The sequence below is a fragment of the Homarus americanus genome, unplaced genomic scaffold (assembly GCF_018991925.1).
Source record: "Homarus americanus isolate GMGI-L3 unplaced genomic scaffold, GMGI_Hamer_2.0 scaffold24523, whole genome shotgun sequence".
Classification (NCBI taxonomy): Eukaryota; Metazoa; Arthropoda; class Malacostraca; order Decapoda; family Nephropidae; genus Homarus; species Homarus americanus.
This window is the reverse complement of record NW_024744357.1, coordinates 4,909,874-4,931,918: the sequence shown is the minus strand read 5'-3', so window position 1 is coordinate 4,931,918 and position 22,045 is coordinate 4,909,874. Positions and strand designations below refer to the sequence as shown.

General features: G+C 44.6%; 1 protein-coding gene across 2 annotated transcripts in view; it reads left to right on the top strand.

Annotated features, from left to right (window-relative positions):
- LOC121877828 overlaps positions 1–14,613 on the top strand; it is a 51,322-nt gene extending 36,709 nt beyond the window's left edge. For both annotated transcript variants that reach the window (XM_042383713.1, XM_042383714.1), the window contains exons 4-7: positions 1–548; positions 1,351–1,449; positions 11,924–12,115; positions 14,035–14,613. The exon at positions 1–548 is cut by the window's left edge and continues 278 nt beyond it. In XM_042383713.1, coding sequence (XP_042239647.1) covers positions 1–548; positions 1,351–1,449; positions 11,924–12,115; positions 14,035–14,525 — 1,330 coding nt within the window. In that variant the 3' untranslated portion in view covers positions 14,526–14,613. The remainder of the gene's footprint in view (positions 549–1,350; positions 1,450–11,923; positions 12,116–14,034) is intronic.
- Positions 14,614–22,045: the final 7,432 nt, after the last annotated feature.

The following is a 22,045-nucleotide window of genomic DNA, read 5'->3' as shown; positions in this document are numbered from 1 at the left end:
AACAACTAAGACTCCAGATGTGAGTCGAGCTAAGAACATTCATAAATTATATCTGTACAACAGTCGACGGAGAAGATATATTAAGAAACAGAATGAGAAGGACTTAGAGTCGTACAGGAGGAGCGGACAGTCTGGCGTCAGGTCAGTACCCAACAGAAGGAAACGACGTGGCCGCAGAGAACAGGACATCTTCAAACACTGGAACACCGAGTACCACCACCACAACACTAAGAAAGGTCTGGAAACCTTCTCCAACCTACTGCAGTACGCTGGTCGAGCACACTCCTCCGACGACCAGATTAAGACTGCAGAGCCTCAAGCCTACGCCCAGTATAACAGCCCCATCGCCATATACCCACAGGGACCTTTCGCCCAGGGCATAGAGAACAAGGGAGCTCAACCCGGCCCTAACTACATCGAGGGCGTGTGGGAGCCTGAGGACTACACCTTACAGATCAAATCCATCAAGACAGAAGACGCCGGTACCTACATCTGCCAAATCAACACAGAACCTCGGATATCACAAGTAGTTCACCTCAACGTAGTCAGTAAGTATCCGAACCTCATTCACTTTCTGTTCGTCTCCTGTCCTTATGTCGCTGACCTTCATACCTTGTTAGTATACCTGTTGTCTAATTACAGGTGAGATACAGTAACAGGTGTCAGGTGTCTCTATGCACTACGTCAGGACAAATTATCTTTCTGTTTTAAGAGACGGTGCCACGATCATCATCATCATCATCAAAAATAAAGATATGTGGCAGTTTCACCATATCACCACCATCACCACCACCATCACCATCCCCCACATAACTTGGTCATGGTATAGTAATCAATACATAACCTCTGACCTCTCATATCTGCCTGTATGACTAAGTACCATCATAACAAACCAACCAGGTAATATAAACACAGTTAAATACACATTCTCTCACAGGTTAATACCATTCAATTAACAGGTAAAGCATCTATGTACGTGATATATAGCCGTGATTACTAAGGCCCCGTTCAGTTTCCAATTATTTGTACGAGTGTTGCCAGCCAGGAGCGTCAGGTCACTCGCCTCGGGCCGCTGTTTGCCCCGGATATGTGAACGCAGTTATTCTATGTAAATTCATAGTCAATAAACCCTTTGAATTCTGGTTTTAATATCATCGTGAAATGTACCAGCTGTTGACCATGCTGTGATCATTATATAGTCATTATGTGTGTGTGTGTGTGTGTGTGTGTGTGTGTGTGTGTGTGTGTGTGTGTGTGTGTGTGTGTTCAAATATATCACCTCACCTAACCATTGAAGTGATATCTTAAACTGTAAAAAAATAAAATGCAAACTCTCGTCCTATTCTTCAGAGATGCGAGCAGAGATTGTGGGAAGTAAGGAGCTATACGTCAAGGCTGGTACTCCCGTTAGTTTGGCCTGTCGAGTCAACCATGGAACACTTATGCCAGGTAAGTTCTCCTTATTTAGCACTATCTTACCCCACCCCCCCTCTATCTTATCTCACGCAAAAGTCATAATAGAAGGCGAGTCGAATGTAAGCATCCATTGTCGATACCTTATGGACTATTATATCAGGTTCAAGCTTCAGGTAGTTATAGAAGAAGCTTAAGATACTGTAAAGCTTCAGGTAGAATCAACAAAACATCTTTTAATGTAAATGCTACACGGTGCTGAAAATACACACACAACAAGAGCATTTACTGGGACGGACACACACACACACACACACACAGGTAATACTCTGCTGTGATATTATAATGGATGTCGATTCCAGTTCATGTAATCCAGGCTATGGCCATCGTTTTATAGGCTTGTACCCTCCCTCCCTGTTCCCCCCTGTTCTCCCCCTGTTCTCCCCCTGCCCTCTCCTCCTCCTCTGTCCTTCTCCCATACCTTCTCCTTCCTCCTCCTTTATACCATCCTCTCCTTCCTCCTTCACCCACCCACCCACCCACCCACCCACCCACCCACCCATCCCGTTGAGGGCCTGTGCGGTGGTGGAGTGGTTTATGGTACTCAGATTGGTAGTTCGAGGTTCAAGGGTTCGAATCTCCTATGTGGTAGCCAGTTGTATTAATATAACTTATTGGTTTGTTGTAAGAAATATTCGAAAGGATTCATAACTAAAGAGAACCATAAGGGGTAATGAGGTATTGTATCTAACCTAACCTGAAGAAGAGAACAAATTTGAGAAATAAGAGAATTAAGAGAGAGAGAGAAAGGGGAACACTTGAGAAAAACAAGAATAAGAAAAGAAGAACAATAATTAAAGAGAGAGAGAGAGAGGGAGAGAGAGAGAGAGAGAGAGAGAGAGAGAGAGAGAGAGAGAGAGACTTGAGAAAAACAAGATAAAATTAAAGAGAGAGAGAGAAGAGAGAGAGAGAGAGAGAGAGAGACTTTATACTGTACGTGCCCCTGTGTTGTGGTGGGAGGGGGAGGGAGGGGGGAGGGTGTGCTAAGGAGGTGTAGTCACGTCATATTACATTCTTCCTTTACTGTTGTGTGCTCTTCCTTCCTCTCTCCTCTGCTTCTCTCTTCCTCTCTCCTCATCTCTTCATCCCTTCCTTCTCCCCTTCCTCCCTTCTCTAACCCCTTCCTCCCTTCCTTTCTTCCTCTTCCCTCTTCCCTCATCTCTTCATCCCCTTCCTTCTCCCCTTCCTCCTTTCTCTAACCCCTCCCTTCCTCCTTCTCCTCTTCCTCTTCTCATCTCTTCTCCCCTCCTCCCTTTCTCTAACCCTTTACCTCCTCCTTCCTCCTTCTTTCCTCTTCCCTCCTCCTTCTAACCTTCCTTCTCCCTCCCTTCCCCTTCCATCAGCTCTACACGCAACTCCCCAGCTTAAGTCGCTTTAAATTCACTTACCCCTTTGCCCTCTCGTGACCGCGTGTGCTTCCTAATTAGAATACCTGAGCAAGTGATTCTTTATTGTTATTTAGGAGAGAAAACTTTAACCCTTACTCTAGTAGCTGAGGCATTAACCTTCACAAGTGAAGGGTCAGGAGGATAAAGGTCAGGAGGATAAGGGTTAAGAGGATAAGGGTCAGGAGGATAAAGGTCAGGATGATAAGGGTTAAGAGGATAAGGGTCAGGAGGATAAAGGTCAGGATGATAAGGGTTAAGAGGATAAGGGTCAGGAGGATAAGGGTCAGGAGGATAAGGGTCAGGAGGCTGAGGGTCAGGGAGGCCGAGGGTCAGGAGGATAAAGGTCAGGATGAAAAGCGTTAAGAGGATAAGGGTCAGGAGGATAAGGGTCAAGAGGATAAGGGTCAGGATGATAAGGGTCAGACTCTTCATATTAAACATTCTAGTTCATTATTCCGTTGTTGCTTAAGTTGGGCGTAAGTTTTGGCTGGCGGCCCCGTGAAGGACTTGGACTAATTAACGAGAGGGAAGGAAGCTTTTAAAGGCCCCGTCAGGTTCAGAGTTTTCTTAAATGTTCGTATCTTTTTATCGTCTCTCTCTGGGTTACATTAGATTAGGTTAGGTTAGGTTTGGTTAGGTTTGGTTAGGTTAGGTTAGCTATACTCAATACCCTTCACATCTCCAAGCTATAAAACTATGTACCTATTTACATTAGGGTGAAACTAAAGCTACCATAGATGCGAACCAACTACCTTTAGGACGTGAGGTGAGTGTGATGTATCCACTTGTCCACCGCACCGGCTATGAATGAATTCCTAGAGCGAAAGATAAAGGCGTTGAAGGAGCATCCTGGCGCTATGTCACGGTGGAGGATAGAAGACTTCAGATACTTGGCCCGAGTGACTGAGTACAGTGTGTTCCTCCTTCTTCTGTAGCTCCCGAAGGTCAGATGGGCGAGAGAAAAAGATCAAAGGCAGAGATCCCCCCTCCCAAAAAAGTAAATGGGGCTTTGATTACAGAGGGTTAAGGGAGGGTTAAGGGAGGTTTAAGGGAGGTTTAAGGGAGGTTTAAGGGAGGTTTAAGGGAGGTTTAAGGGAGGGTTAAGGGAGGGTTAAGGGAGGGTTAAGGGAGGTTTAAGGGAGGGTTAAGGGAGGGTTAAGGGAGGGTTAAGGGAGGGTTAAGGGAGGGTTAAGGGAGGGTTGAGGGATGTTTAAGGGAGGTTTAAGGGAGCGTTTAGTGAGGGTATAGGGAGGTATTCGTGTCCGTGTGTTAGTGGTAGTTCTCAGTCAGTGGTTTAGGTGGAGTAAAATGATCACCAGAATGACTTAATACCTCCTGGTCGTGTTTGTGTTATGTTGTGTGTAAATAAAAGAATATTAGCGCCACAGTTGTATTTTCATCAGATGATAACCTAACCTAACCTAACCTAACCTAACCTAACCCCCCCTCTCCCTCCTTCCTTCCTTCCCTCTCACATGCAAACAATTTCCCGTCACCAATGTAAACAGAATTAGTCATTGTTGTATACTAGTCACTGTTTACACTGAGTTTGTAATCACACTACCACTATGACGGCTTCACTAGTGTTATCAGGGTCGGGTGTTGACGCTCTAAATTAAGTCTTTCTATAACCCAGGAATTATAGACGTCTCCCAGGATTTATTATGAGCTAGCCTCCTCTGTCCCCAGTAAAGAGGTGTCATTATAAATCTTCGGTATATTCAGTAACTTACTCTATAATCCATCAGTGTCTAGAGTAAACACCTGTTTTAATAAACCAGGATATAGTTAATCCCCTACTGTAAATATAAGTTACATTGAGTTTTACTTCATTGACTCAAGAATCAATTTGCTGACATCTATTGGCTGTCGTCTTTCCATCTATTAATCTTTCAGTAAACGTTAATAATATTTTCTGTTTGATGTGTAATAATAATTCAGTCTATTTTTTTTCTCTATAAGGTCATATAGACTTTGGGATGAGTTTCTTGTGGTTGGTACGAGAGACGAGAGATTGTTTACCTACAGAATCACAAAACTTGGAAATGAATCACAAGTCAAACTAAAGTTACATTCTACTTCTCAAAGGTTTTACCAGACGTTATTTCTCATGTCTTCACAAAATTTCACCAACTTGAAAATGTAATATACTTTTTGGGGTAATTTTATTAACCTACACAAGGTGTTGAGGGATATATTGTCCATTTATAGTATGAGTATTATGAAGCAAAATGACATAAAAGGTTTTGCAAAATGGCATCTTGTATATAATAGCATTTTTCAGGGTATTTACTGGTTAATAAATAAACTCCTTCCTTGCTTTCTGTGTCCGTCTAGATGTTGTGTGTTCGTCCAGGTGTTGTGTACCCGTCCAGGTGTTGTGTGTTCGTCCAGGTGTTGTGTGTTCGTCCAGGTGTTGTGTACCCGTCCAGGTGTTGTGTGTTCGTCCAGGTGTTGTGTGTTCGTCCAGGTGTTGTGTGTTCGTCCAGGTGTTGTGTGTTCGTCCAGGTGTTGTGTGTCCGTCCAGGTGTTTGTGTGTTCGTCCAGGTGTTGTGTGTCCGTCCAGGTGTTGTGTGTTCATCCAGAGTGTTGTGTGTCCGTCAGGTGTGTGTCGTCAGGTGTGTGTGTTCGTAGGTGTTGTGTGTGTTCGTCCAGGTGTTGTGTGTGTTCATCAGGTGTTGTGTGTCCGTCCAGGTGTTGTGTGTTCGTCCAGGTGTTGTGTATTCGTCCAGGTGTTGTGTGTCCAGTCCAGGTGTTGTGTGTGTCCGTCCAGGTGTTGTGTGTCGTCCAGGTGTTGTGTGTGTCCGTCAGGTGTGTGTTCGTCCGATTGTTGTGTGTTCGTCAGTGTTGTGTGTCCCGTCCAGGTGTTGTGTGTCCGTCCAGGTGTGTGTCATCCAGGTGTTGTGTGTCCGTCCAGGTGTTGTGTGCCGTCCAGGTGTTGTGTTCGTCTAGGTGTTGTGTGTTCGTCCAGGTGTTGTGTGTTCGTCCAGGTGTTGTGTGTCCGTCCAGGTGTTGTGTGTTCGTCCAGGTGTTGTGTGTCCGTCCAGGTGTTGTGTGTTCGTCCAGGTGTTGTGTGTTCGTCCAGGTGTTGTGTGTTCGTCCAGGTGTTGTGTGCCCGTCCAGGTGTTGTGTGTTCGTCCAGGCGACCACCCCCACTAGGCCAGGACTGTAAATTCTATCCAATGTAAACAACTTCAATGTAATTTAAGCAACACTTTATACCATCTCAATACTCCGTCCCTCTGGTCACATCTTCACTACACTTCACACTTCTATTCTCTTCTATTCTCTTGTTTTATCTCTATATTTCTATTCGTGTTTCCTTGTTGGCTACAGTTTTAAGTTGCATTCTTTATTGCATATATTTTTTGGATGCAATGTATATTCTTGTGTTGCGATATTGTGTTTGTTGCAGTACATATTTTTGATGCAACAAACACAATAACATTTTGTCGCGTGTACATTTGTTGCAATATGTTTTTGTTGTGGGTCTATTATATAAATGTACCTTTTTATGCAATATGTTGTCTCATGTGCTATAATACCTGTCGTTGTGTGCTCTTTGATGCAATATATGTTAGTTGTTATGTATTGTTGACTGTAACGAGCTATTCTGTTGCAAATATTTTTTCATTGTGTATATACATTTCTGATGCAATATGCGTTTTATTGCAGTAACTTTTTGTTGAATATAGTTTTATTGCATTTACCTCTTCATATAATATAGTTTGTTGCAAATACTTTCGTTGAATTCTTTATTTTATTGAACGAACAGCTTATAAAAGTGTTAACTATCGCCTCTGTGTGTGTGTGTGTGTGTGTGTGTGTGTGTGTGTGTGTGTGTGTGTGTGTGTGTGTAGACCAGAACGTGAAATACAGCAAAACAATTTTTCTCACCTCTTCCTCCTCTTACTTTCCCTCCCTCTTCAAACAACATAAAGACCCCCCTACCCCCTCCCCCAGCCACAAAGACCCTCCCCTACCCCCCTTCCCAGCCACAAAGACCCTCCCCTACCCCCCTTTCCCCAGCCACAAAGACCCTCCCCACCCCCCTCCCAGCCACAAAGACCCTCCCCACCCCCTCCCCAGCCACAAAGACCCTCCCCACCCCCTTCCCCAGCCACAAAGACCTCCCCCCCTCCCCAGCCACAAAGACCTCCCCACCCCCCCCCACCACAGACCTCCCTACCTCCCCACCACAAAGATCTCCCCACCTCCCCAGCCACAAAGACCCCTACCCTCCCAGCCAAAGACCTCCCCCACCCCCTTCCCCAGCCACAAAGACCTCCCCTACCCTCCCCCAGCCACAAAGACCTCCCTACCCCTCCCCCAGCCACAAAGACCCTCCCCACCCCTTCCCCAGCCACAAAGCCTCCTACCCCTCAAGACCCTCCCCCTCCCTACCACAAAGACCACCACCCCACCATCAAAACCCCTGAAAGAGCGAATATAAAAATTGATATTGAGGCGGAAGGAAGCTAAGCTATGCCATCCTAACATTAACGTCGTGAAGGTTAGAGGTCAAATTGCATTATTAGTTTACTGGTATTTCAACCTTAAATGTCATTCACGTTCGGATGTCTCTCGCTTCTAACACCTCGTCCTCTTGTTAAGGATACGCCAGCGGGAAGACTTATGCGTGAGGAGGGAGAGTGAGTTAGTTCGTTAATCAGTATGTTGGTGTATATCAGGAGAGAGAGAGAGAGAGAGAGAGAGAGAGAGAGAGAGAACACACACACACACACACACACACACACACACACACACACACACACACACACACACACACACACACACACACACACACACACACACACACACACAACTCCCCAGGTGTCCATCATCCCTTTAATTACCTGTGGGTGTGTTGGTTCCCTTTTAAAACACTACGTCCATTGCGGTACATATTGAATAAAACAACTGGTGAATAATTTACACTTCATTCATTCAGAGTCTGGTCCAAAAATATAGTTACAAAATACAGATACAGCAAAATTTTGTAGCGTCAAAACTTGGATATAATTCTACAGGTGTAAATTTTGTGTACCTAAGCTGTGTGTTGCGTATATTTTGGGATCGGGAAATAACAGTGTAAAGGATGTCAGGATGTCAGGTTATAAGATAGGCAATATGACATCCTAGTGACGTCAGAAGAATATATGTGTATCTCCGGTGACGTCAGACGGATATATATGTGTGTATATCCTCTGATGTCAGAAGGATATATGTATCCCTCTTCTGTGACGTCAGAGGGCTATATGTATCCATCCCCTGTGACGTCAGAGGGCTAAATGTATCCATCCTCTTTGACGTCAGAGGGCTATATGTATCTCTCCCTCTCCTGTGACGTCAGAGGGCTATATGTATCTCTCTCCTGTGACGTCAAAGGGCTATATGTATCTCTCCTGTGACGTCAGAGGGCTATATGTATCTCTCTCCTGTGACGTCAGAGGGCTATATGTATCTTCTCCTGTGACGTCAGAGGGCTATATGTATCTCTCCCCTGACGTCAGAGGGCTATATGTATCTCTTCCTGTGACGTCAGAGGCTATATGTATCTCTCCGTGACGTCAGAGGGCTATATGTATCTTCTCCTGTGACGTCAGAGGGCTATATGTATCTCTCCTGACGTCATAGGGCTATATGTACTCTCCCAGACGTCATAGGGCTATATGTCTCTCCTGTGACGTCAACATATACACCATAAAAAAGATTTAAACGAGTGAATAAGTAAGTTTGTTTTAGACTAAATAAAATTTTATTTATTATTTAGAAAAAACAAAAGAGGTGGGGAGTCCTATGATAAACGACCCCACCCTGCCCTAAACTGACCCACTCCTGCCCTAACTGACCCACTCTCCCCCTAAACGACCCACCTGCCCCAACTGACCCACTCTGCCCTAAACTGACCCACCCTGCCCTAAACTGACCTACCCTGCCCTAAACTGACCACCCTGCCCTAAACTGACCCACTTGCCCTAAACTGACCCACTCTGCCCTAAACTGCACCTGCCCTAAACTGACCCACCCCTGCCCTGAGGAGGTGGGAAGAGAAGGGAGGGTTGGGTGGGGTGGGTAGATGAAGGAGAGAGAGGGAAGGAAGGAGGAGGGAATGAAGGGAAGGAAGGAAGGCAGAAATGAATGAATGGAGGAAGGAAGGAAGGAAGGAAGGAAGGAAGGAAGGAAGGAAGGAAGGATACCATTATCATACGCCTGTTATGTTTTGTTTATTTGGGGGGGAGGGCAGAACGCGAGAGCAGATCCACTTTAATAAAAAAACCTCCCCAGGTGTTAGTGCTGCCCACCTGAGTGTTGAGGCAGGTGTAGTAATCGGTAGTCAACCAGTACACACCTGCCCAGCCTCTCTACACCTGTCACCTGGCTTAACTTCAATCAGTACACACCTGTCATCTGGCCTAATCTCAATCAATACACACCTGCCCAGCCTCTCTATACCTGTTACCTGGCCTTACCTTTACCTTCCATACACCTGTCGGATGGTTCAAGGTGGGGGGCGAGAAAGGTGACTGAGGGAGGAGGAAGAGGAGGAGGAAGAAGAGGAGGAGGAGGAAGAGGAGGAGAGAGGAGGAGGAGGAGGAGGAGGAGGAGGACAAACAGACAATCCTCACACCACATTTCCACGAATTTGATCTATTCTGTTATGCAAATTACCGAGCCATTAAATAACACGCCCACACACACACACACACACACACACACACACACACACACACACACACACACACACACACACTTTTTTATATAGAATCACGTGAAGCAAAAAATAAAAAAAGAGTCGTATTTTGTTCTTGGAAAAAGAAAAAAAACTAATTTAATTTCGTGCACAAAAAGTCGCCACGTTATATTATACCGACACCTAAAAGAAAAAACAAACAAACAAACATTTAATATTTATCTTAAGAAAAATGAATAAAACAGACAGACAGACAGACAGACAGACAGAGACACAGACATACAGACAGACAGACAGACAGACAGAGACACATACAGACAGACAGACAGACAGACAGACAGACATAGACAGACAGACGACACAGACAGACAGACAGACAGACAGACATACAGACACAGACAGACAGACAGACAGACATACAGACACAGACAGACAGAGACAGACAGACATACGACAGACACAGACAGACATGGCACAGCAAGACAGACAGACAGACAGACAGAGAGACACAGACAGACAGACGACAGACAGACAGGACAGACAGACAGACATACAGACACAGACAGACAGACAGACAGACATACAGACACAGACAGACAACACAGACAGACATACGAACAGACAGACACAGACAGAGACATACAAGACACAGACAGACACAGACAGACAGACAGACAGACACAGACAGACAGACAGACAGACATACAGACACAGACAGACACAGACAGACAGACAGACAGACACGAACAGACAGACAAACAGACATACAGACACGAACAGACAGACATACAGAACACAAGACAGACAGACAGACAGACAGACAGAAGACACGAACAGACAGACCAGACAGACAGACGAACAGACATACAGACACAGACAGACGAACGAACGAACACAGACACAGACAGCAGACATACAGACATGAACAGACAGACAGACAGACAGACATACAGACAGACAGACAGACAGACATACAGACAGACAGACAGACAGACAATTACTTTACGTTTACATTAAAAAAATTCCCCGGACAAACACGTAATTTTAGTTTCGTTTCAGAAAAAAAAATAAAACCCAGATTTTTTATAATAAATAAATAAAATAAACCAACCATAAATAAGCCTGCGGGCTCAGGGCTCAGGAACCTCTTATAAGGGCGTCCTGGGGTCCAAATTCAGGGATATCTAGGGGATCCTCTGGCCAGTCCCACGTTCTCCTCCTTGTCCTCCTTCTCCTTCAGCGTCCTTAGAGCTGGAGACACCCCCTCCTCCCCACACGCCCCCTTCTCCTCCCCAGACACCCCCCTCCCCTCCCCTCCCTCCCCCACCCCCCTCCTCCCACCCGCCCTCCTCCCCACGCCCCCCCTCCCCACCCCCCCTCCCACCCCCCCCCCTCCCCGCCCCCTCCCTCCCCACCCCCCCTCCCTCCCCACGCCCCCCTCCCTCCCGCCCTCCTCCCCACCGCCCCTCCTCCCCACACGCCCCCCTCCTCCCCACGCCCCCCCCTCCTCCCCACCCCCTCCTCCCGCCCCCTCCTCCCCACACGCCCCCTCCTCCCCACGCCTCCCCTCCCCCCCTCCCCACGCCCCCCTCCCCACCCCCCTCCAACCCCTCGGCCAGTTGCATTATAGTATGAGAAAAATTCAGAGACAGCCGGAAAGTTAAACCATCGTTCTCAAAGGGTTAAACCATCGTTCTCAAAGGGTTAAACCATCGTTCTCAAAGGGTTAAACCATCGTTCTCAAAGGGTTAAACCATCGTTCTCAAAGGGTTAAACCATCGCCGTCAAAGGTTTAACCATCGTTCTCAAAGGGTTAAACCATCGTTCTCAAAGGGTTAAACCATCGTTCTCAAAGGGTTAAACCATCGCCGTCAAAGGGTTAAACCATCGTTCTCAAAGGGTTAAACCATCATTCTCAAAGGGTTAAACCATCATCCTCAAAGGGTTAAACCATCATCCTCAAAGGGTTAAACCATCATCCTCAAAAGGTTAAACCATCGTCCTCAAAGGGTTAAACCATCATCCTCAAAGGGTTAAACCATCATCCTCAAAGGGTTAAACCATCCTCATTTTTAATATTTCCTCACCAGCCAGTGTTACCAACTCTACCCAAACACCGTCAAACGTTACCAACTCCCAGTAAAGTGTCGCCCAAACACGCCATATGCTATAAATTGGTTCACAGATAATATGCATTTAGGTCATGTCGATCGATCTAGCAGCTACGTATATGAGTAAAACACACACACACACACACACACACACACACACACACACACACACACACACACACACACACACACTTTTCCCCCCTCCCACATACTAATAAGTCATCTCCTAACCTGTGTGTCTGTGTGTATGTCGGCAGGTTACATTCTATGGTATAAGGGAGAGAGACTGGTGGAATATGACACCAGCGGCGGCCGTATCCAGGTAGTGACAGAGGCTGACGGAGTGAGTCACCTGCTACTGAAGGATGCTCACCCTAGCGACTCGGCGAATTATACCTGTTCCCCATCGAGTGGTACACCGGCCTCCCTCCTGTTAAACGTCATTGTAGGTGAGTGACCCCTCTTCCTCCTCGACTTCTTCCTCTCCCTCAACTTCGTCCCTCCTCCTCCTCCTCCCACCCCTTCCTCTCCCTCAACCTCGTCCCTCCTCCTCCTCCTCCCACCCCTTCCTCTTCCTTAACCTCGTTCCTCCTCCTCCTCCTCCTCCCACCCCTTCCTCTCCCTTAACCTCGTTCCTCCTCGTCCTCCTCCTCCCCACCCCTTCCTCTTCCTTAACCTCGTTCCTCCTCCTCCTCCTCCTCTCACCCCTTCCTCTCCCTCACCAGGAAATGTTGTAAATGGTGTTTACTGTAAATAGATTTTTTCTTATAACAATGCAGGTATAAAAAGGAACAACTCTACTGTAAATTATAGTGTAAGTGCACAGGGACTTTTCGATCACCGTGTGTTATTAACCAATCCCTTTCTAGGTGGTTTCAAGCTTGTAAACAGACAACACAAAGTATTTCACGTGATTTCAAGCTTTTAAACAGACAACACAAAGTATTTCACGTGATTTCAAGCTTTTAAACAGGTAACACAAAGCCTTCCACGTGATTTTAAGCTTTAAACATGCAACTTAAAGTATTTCACGTGATTTCAAGCTTTTCAACAAACAACACAAAGTATTTCACGTGATTTCAAGCTTTTAAACAGGCAACATAAAGTATTTCACGTGATTTCCAGCAGGCAACACTAGACCAGGAATGACAATTTAGTTATTAATCCCAAGTCCCTCACTCACTGCACCTCGAATCTCTAAGTCTGGTAAAGGCTCAGTGATTCGAAGCTTCATGGTATCTTTTTTCTAATGAGTTGCCTGGTTCGAAGCTTCTCTCGTTCACCCTCTTGACTTATCCTCTTGAAGTGATTCGGGTGAGGCAATTAAGGGTGGATAAGGCCTTCATACTGATTCATTATAACCTAATTGAGCTGTGACTGATCTGAGAAGCTTCTTTTTTTTAACCCCGTGAAGAGTTACACACACACACACACACACACACACACACACACACACACACACACACACACACACACACACACACAAAGGTTAAGTGTGTTCTGTGATGGTGAAAGGTAACGGTGCACTGGAAGACATCACATCATGTCTCCACTAAACACTCTCACCATTTTTATAGTGACCTGATGATTGTGTTGATCTTTCTCTCACTTCTCTCACCTGTAACTTATCTCACCTGTAACTTAACTCACCTGTAACTTATCTCACCTGTAACTTAACTCACCTGTAACTTATCTCACCTGTAATAAGTAACACGATTAATGATTCTCAAAGGTATATTGCCTCACCTATATGAACTGTGTGAGAGCGATGAAGATTTCCTTATATTCAGAACACTTACTATAGCTGACTTTTGTTGGATTAATTTACTTTCTGAATCAAATTATATACTGATGATCTATAGCTATGGGGAAAATTAAAAAAAAATATACATTGCTAGAGAGAGATTAGTATGGTGTGTGTCTGTATGAGTTCTATGAGGTGATTAACCACGCTCACACCTGACATAGTTCGCTCCTCATTCCTGCACCTGTTTTATATATTAGGGTCATTAACTCAAAGGTGTTTTACGTGTTTAAAGATGAATAATATTAACCCTTTGAGTCCTGGAGGGTTAAACCATCGTCCTTAAAAGGGTTAAACCATCGTCATTAAAGGGTTAAACCATCGTCATCAAAAGGGTTAAACCATCGTCATCAGAGGGTTAAACCATCGTCCTCAAAGGGTTAAACCATCGTCATCAAAAGGGTTAAACCATCGTCATCAAAGGGTTAAACCATAATCCTCAAAGGGTTAAACCATCGTCATTAAAGGGTTAAACCATCGTCATCAAAAGGGTTAAACCATCGTCCTCAAAGAGTTAAACCATCGTCATCATCTTGGTATATAATAGAGTGTGTTGTGTTACAGACGAGCGGCCGGCGGCCATGCAGCAGGGGAACTCAGCGCCTCACCTCCCGTCTTCCTCCTCCGTGTTGGTGTTTCCTGCTGGTGTACTGGCCACCCTGATCACCTCCCTCACCCACCACCACCACGCCCTCATCACCACCACCAGCAGTACTGTGGTGGGCGCTCTGCTGTGGTGCTCCCAATACACGGTGTCCACCTCCCCCACAGACTGCTCCTCCTACTACTACTACTGGATATTACTAGCATCTGGTGTTAGTATGGTCGCCGGCCTGGTCCTGATGGCTCTGATCTACCGAGTTGCCATAATCTGCCAGTTGAGGCTTCGGTCACTCTGCCAGGGGTTCGTCGGGTCCACAAGGGCGGGAGAGATGGGCGTGTCGGCACCCTCCAGACAGTGTGGGTCACAATGGGTGGTAGTGGCAGCAGTTACTCTCGCCCTGTGTGTCTCTCTGTTTCTGACTCTCAGCCACTTCTCCCGTCTCCAGCGTTAGGTGTAATAACTGGTGAAAATTAATGGCTCCATGTATTTTGTGTGTAAGATTAAACTTAATATTTTTTTAGAATAAACATTGTCTATTAGAAGTTGTTTATATTATACTTTATTTTTTTTTATCTTCCTGGGCCAACTGACTCGTCATGGACTCACGCGTAATGGTGATGGATGATGACAGCTGCAGCGATAACTAGTGTTGGTATAGTCTCAACAAACTGAGTTATAATTGAATATTCACGCCGCTGAGGAGGTGAGGTTGTATCGATCATGAGAGAGAGAGAGAGAGAGAGTCTGTGTGTGTGTGTGTGTGTGTGTGTGTGTGTGTGTGTGTGTGTGTGTGTGTGTGGAAAACTAAGCGTGTGTTGACTCCACCCGCTAAAGACAACACCTCACCTTTTTAAATCAATTATTTACATATGAAAAGTAACATTTAGTTGTGGTGGTAAATATTAATCGAAACTTAAAACAAGATTAAGTAGAATAAAACACAGCATTTAATGATCTTACACATCTATTGAAAAAGGGAGATATTTACCATTGGCTCTTTGAAATACTACACATAAGTGGTAATGTGTGTCAGAGGTTGTAGATGTCCACCAGTGACCAAGACGAGGGTAAGAGGACATCAAAAGGAAAGGAGGAAATAATGGAGATTTGTCGAATAAGGAAAATGAGATAATTAGGTTAGATGGGAAACAGGGAAATATATTAATGGATAAAATTTAAGGTATGGGAGGGCCAAGGGGTGGGAGGAGGAGTGGGAGGAGGGAGGAGGAGGGAGGGGAGGAGGAGTGGAGAGGGAGGAGAGGGAGTGGGAGGGAGGAGAGGAGTGGGAGGGAGGGAGAGGGAGGGAGTGGGAGGGAGGAGGGGGGAGGGAGAGTACAGACACAGAAGGAATAGGTAACGAAGATATTATGTATGCAGATGACATCACTCAAATAACAACACATCAAGGAAAATCGCGAGCGTTACAGGTCGACAACACCAGGCGGGAATTAGAAAGGGTAAATAACTACGAAAAACAATGGAAAATCCAAACCAGTCTCCCGAAATTCACAGTGATACCCTTATGCAGAAGGAAAACCCATCCATTAATAACCTATAATGCCCAGATAGAATACAAAAGCAGAGGCACCCTCCTGGGCCTACATATATCCACGACAGGTTACTCCCATCATGTCCACAGTAGGAAGGAAAAAGCAAGAAGAGAGCTGAGAAAACTATACCGCTTTAAAGCGCTTCCTGAGAAAATAAAACTCCGCCTGGTGACATCATTTATCACACCGATATTAACTTACCCAGCAGTACCTCTTCATACTATGAGCACCACTCAAATATTAAAATTACAGGTGGTCCAAAATGAAGCCCTAAGATTCGTCACAGGTGAAAGATACCCCTTCACCAGAACCACAGCCGAGATACATAGAGACCTGAGAATGAAACCCATCAACCAGCAGCTGCACACCCTGGCCAGCAGAATCTGGCAAAAGATAGAACGATCAGAGCAAGAACTCCTTCAAAGACTCCCACCAGATAACGTCAACAACCATACATGGTTCCCAAAAAGCTACGAAATCTCAAAAGGTCCATTACCACCCCTGATCTACACGGCCAGGCAATAGACAACCTCCCTAGACCAGCATCCGCCAGTAGGGTCGGCGGAATATGAAATAAGGCCCTTAAAACACCCATAAATGGGACAGGGTAGGCTGTCTAGTGCCTGTACCGACAGACAATAACTAACCCATGACACAACCCTAACACACTTTTAGCTTAGCTAGGCGGTCAGCCCGCCCTCTCTTACCTCCTCCTAAATTTCTTCAATTTCCGAACTATAACTTCCTTCCCCCACCTCTAATCTTCCTTCATTCCTCCTTTCCCTAAAAAAAAAAAAAAAAATTCAGATTAAAAGCTGTGGTCTGGACCCTGAAAACACATAACATCTGGGAAGAATTGATAAAGACGACCCCATAACATTATGAATGGTGGACTGTGGTCGCGAACCCTCATACATATAATGAAATCTTATCTGATTGACATATATACTCTTAAATAAATACAATCTGGTGTCTCTTATGGTTTTAGTACTACGAAACGATTCACAATACCTCACAAACCTAGAGACAGACACTGAGACAGACACTCCAATTGACTAAGAAAATCCTGATACTTATAAAGTCTTAAGAGTATAATTTATTTATTTATTTATTTATTTTTGTTTTTAGTCAACCAATGAGAAATGCAACCACACCTCTGACGTCACAAGTATAAGGTATTACGTCATTGACTCACTCAGGCTGTGTTGAGTGTCCGAGTGAATGTTTCTAACTCAAAGGTATATATCTCATACGTCATGTGTTGCTGTATTTCTCGGTTCATGTCTTGCAAGAGTTTATTCAGATTGCAAAACGCCGCTTATCGGTCTTCACACTTTACTGCTAACTGAGAAAACTGTCCATGGAGGCTTCAGAAAAATGTCATATGTGTGATGTATCGGGATCGCAAGACTCAGGGTTCATGGCTGGGACGGAAGACTCATTTAACCGTGTCTTGATCCTCCTCTACCCAAAGGCTCACCAGGTCACTCCGGAAGACTCACCCGCTACAAACGCTTCCACCTAAATGATGTTGCCAATTTGTGCAGCTCAGGTGTGTTTAAGCTCAACCTAACCTAACGTGGAGTGTGGTGGCTTCATTACCTGGCCTAAACATATCAAGGTGTGACTTATTTACCTGTGGCCTCATTACTCATCTGCACCCCTCGACAGGAGGCTCCAACTCTCTATCCTCATATTAATCTAATTACATCAGTTTATTTTTTCTCTATTTATTGGAGAGAAACAGACGTAGGAGTGAAGGGTGAGAGGTGAGGTAAGGTCATCTACACTCGTTGTAAAGGCCTGGGACTTAGGGATATGAATCCCTTGCCAGCCTAATCAGGATCTTATAAAAGGAAAGTCAAGAACCATGGTTTTCCGAGGGATAAAAAACAACAGTTAGAGATTGACATCTCTTTACTATGAAAATAACACAAAAACTGACACCACTCACACAAATATTAAACAAACAATTACGGGAGTCAACAATTAATGGAGTCAAACAATTAGAGGGAGTCAAACAATTTATGGGAGTCAAACAATTAATGGGAGTCAAACAATTAACGGGAGTCAAACAATTAAGGGAGTCAAACAATTACGGGAGTCAAACAATTACGAGAATCAAACAATTAACGGAGTCAAACAATTGGGAGTCAAACAATTAACGGAGTCAAACAATTAACAGGGTCAAACAATTACGGGAGTCAACAATTAATGGAGTCAAACAATTAGAGGGAGTCAAACAATTTATGGGAGTCAAACAATTAATGGGAGTCAAACAATTAACGGGAGTCAAACAATTAAGGGAGTCAAACAATTACGGGAGTCAAACAATTACGAGAATCAAACAATATATAGAATATTTCCTACGGAGGTGGCCCGGTGGAAGGTTCCGTAAAGCAGTGATCCGCTCTCAGGAGGAAGGTCAAGGCAGCTTCCTCACTTGGCGCCGGCGGGCGATGTCTTGCTACACAGGACAGACGCCCAGGGCACGGACGGTGGATAGGGCGTGGAAGAAGTGGCGATGACGTGGCAGCCGTGGTAGTAGCTTGAGTAGGTGTCCGGAGATTGACAGTCGAATAGCGAAGGTCTGGGGAATCAGCCCATGAGCCCTAGGAGCCTCAGATGAGCACACAACCAGAATTTGAACGAACAGCGGGGTGCAAGTACAGCTGTGTTGACGGCTGGGTAGTGTCTGGTGTGCGATGAGCCAGCAGCGACCTTCTCACCTCCGTCTACCCCCCCTAGTGGGGGACGCGAACAAGCGGCGGACAACCATCCTGCTTGTTACAGCCCTGACAGGTCATAACAGAAAAACCACACAGGAATCGTTCGTGTCTTACGAATAAAATCATTATTAATAGCAATAATATAATAATATCAATGCTGGTCAAACACGAAACGAAGAATCACCTTTATTTCTTTATTTAGGACAATGAATTTATGATGGGTTATAAAACTATATATTCATGTTAGACAGACAGACAGACAGACAGACGGTACACACGCACGACGCTAAGACATGTGTCGATACAGTAGTAGCCTTTGTCATAGCTCGCTACCAGACGCTGTTTCTAAGCAGTGAAAATTTACCTGTGCACCTGTAGTTGTCTCTATTCTAATAGTAGTAGTTGTAGTAGTAGTAGTAGTAGTAACAATATTCATTCACATTCTCGCAAGCCCCTTTTCGCTATGATACTACTACTACTACTAATAATAATAATAACAAAATAATAATAATAATAATAATAATAATAATAATAATAATAATAATAATAATAATAATAATAATAACAATGATAATAAAAAAACAAAAAAACAACAACAATAATAATAATGAAAATATCAACACCAATAGTATTAATAACAACAACAATAATATAATAACAATAACATTAATAAAAAAAATACTATTGATAATGAAAACAACAAAAACATCACGGACTCAAAGGATAAAGAACAGTGTCCATTATCCCAGTATTTTTAAGACACATGAACCACCAATACTTCTACCACCTCTCTACCACCTCTCTACCACCTCACTACCACCTCTCTACCACCTCACTACCACCTCTCTCACGCCTACCACCGCCCGCCCCATCCCCAGTGCACACTATGGGGACGTCAAGGCGTTTCATTTAAGGCTGAAGATTGGTAAAATAATCCAGGAATTAATGTGGTTTAGGTTAGTTAGGTTAGGTTAGGTAAGGTTAGGCTAGGTTAGGATAGGTAAGGTTAGGTTAGGATAGGATAGGTTAGGTTAGATTAAGTAAGGTTAAGTTAGGTTAGATTATACTATATTTTGATCAGATTAAATGAGGTTTCGCATATTCCTAAAGGCAGATATATTTGGAGGGTTGAGGGGGAGGAGGGTGAGAACCGAGACAGACCCAACGAAAATCCGAAACGTGTAGTGAACCCGTACGTAACCCGGCGATATGACCAAGTATACTATCTCAGAATTACTCCCCAAAACTCACGAACAACGAGAGAGGAAAAGCGACTCGAATGCGAACAAGCAATTAAAAGAGAGTTATCCGGTTAATAATATACGGTTACTGTACACTCTCGCACTGGTAAAGACTGTAATGAAGATATATTAGACACATCCAGGCAGTGAATATCCGACCTTGTGCCATCAACCCGGAGATATGCGAGGTGCTGAAGGCAATAACGGCACGGGTCTCTCCCTACCCTTCTACACCCCCTCCCTCCTTCCCTACCCTCCTACCCCCCTCCCTACCCACCTACCCCTCCCTACCCTCCTCCTACCCCCTCCCTACCCTCCCCTACCCTCCCTACCCTCCTACCCCCTCCCTCCCTCTACTATTCCTGACTTGTCTCTCCTCATTTTCTACCCTTTCTGTTATCCTCTTCCTTCATCCCCTCCTCTTTCTTCCCTCTTCCTCCTACTCCTTCTCTCCTCTTCTCCTTCTCTTCTCCTCTTTCACCCCTCCTCTCCTTCCATCACACTCCACAAACTGCCTAATACCCCAAGAGAGACCAGATGTCAGAAACAAAAACAGAGACGCGAGACAAATATTAACAATCAAAGAAAACGTGAAATCAACATTGAGAAAACGTACAAAGAAAACGGAACATAAATTAGGATAAACGATAATAACAACATAAACTAGAATAAACAATAACAATAAAATAAACAACAATAATAATAACAATAACATAGACAATGCTTTAATTATACATTAATTCTTGTAAGTATTAAATCAAATAGAGAGACGATAATTAAATAAAACAATTGGACAAGCACAATTCTTAGGAGAGCGTGAGGGAGGCAGAGATCCAATCGCTCTAGTTAAACATTCTGCAGCTCGTGTTGGGGAGAGTTCAAGAATTTATATATTCCGGGTCGACTCCCTCACATCTGTCAATAAACCTGAAGTTGCCGTTTGGGGTAGGGTGGGGGGCAGAACGGGGCATGACAGGTCGGGGCAGGGTGGGATATAGCGTTGGACAGAACGGTGGCAGAACGAGGCAGGGTGGGACGGGGCGATGACAGAACGGGGCATGACGGGGCAGAACGGGGCAAGGTGGGAAGGAAGAATTTGAGAGATGCTTAAGTAAGAGTAGTTTATGAGAATTCTTGAGGGAGGTTTGAAATTACGTGGTGGTGATGGTGGTGGTGGAGATGGTGGTGTTGGTGTTGGTGGTGGTGGTGGTGGTGATGGTGGTGATGGTGGTGGTGATGGTGGGTGATGGTGGTGTGTGGGTGATGGGGATGGTGATGGTGGTGGTGTTGATGGTGGTGGTGATGGTGATGATAGTGGTGGTGATGGTGATAAGAGACAAAGGGCCGTATATAAATATCCTTACTTTGTTTACTATGAAGAAAACCAACATCTCTGAAGGTGTAATGTATACAAGTATCAATTACGGTGTGAACTGTGGGCCAAAGTCGATAACTACTGCATAAAACATCAAGTCAATGTTGTGTTTGTAATGTTACGATGTATGCGACATGTGATATTGCCAGAAAGTTTAAGACAGGGGCTATAATTACGAGAGCCGGTACAGAATATATAAGATTGTGAGGGAATTGTTAAATTTATAAGCTGTGGTCCCCAGAGAAATAACAAGTCGGTGAGGGTTAGGTTAGGTTAGGGTTAGGTTAAGTTAGTACACAGCCCAGAAAAAAGTATCAATGAATTTCAGAAAGAACGCTATGACTCCTGTTGTCTCGGTAGGGTTGTCAAAATCCTTCGTACGTTGTGTCATATAACAAGGCAACACGTATATAACAAGGCAACACGTATATAACAAGGCAACTCGTATATAACAAGGCAACTCGTATATAACAAAGCAACACGTATATAACAATGTAACTCGTACATAACAAGGTAACACGTATATAACAAGGCAACACGTATATAAAAATTGTCATCAAAGTTCGCACTGTTAAGTAAAATTTGAGACGTGCTGTAGGCTACTAACACCTTTCGCGTCTCTACACCCTGAATGAGGTGTGTGTGAGACAGACAGAGAGAGAGAGAGAGAGAGAGAGAATATATATATATATATATAGGCAGGTAGTAGGTAGGTAGTAGGTAGAGCCAATCATGACATGTATATGCAAATAACAGTGGAGCGTTCAAATAACCAGCCCCAGTTATTCACCACATGAAACTACAAAATGAAATGCTTGATGCTATCACTCTTATGTTGAGTTCATGTTTTTCCCAGCATAAAAATATTACTGTCAAAAAACATTTCAATTATTGTATGACCTAAAGCCCCCACCTACGCTAACAACATTCCCTTTAGACTTCTCCCCTCTCTCTCTCTGTCTCATTCTCTTTCTCCCTCCCTTTCCCCCTGTCTCACCTTCTCCCTCCCTCCCTCCCTCCCTCCCCCACTAATTGTTTATATACAGGTAAACTATCAATGGAGGGTTAGGTTGTGG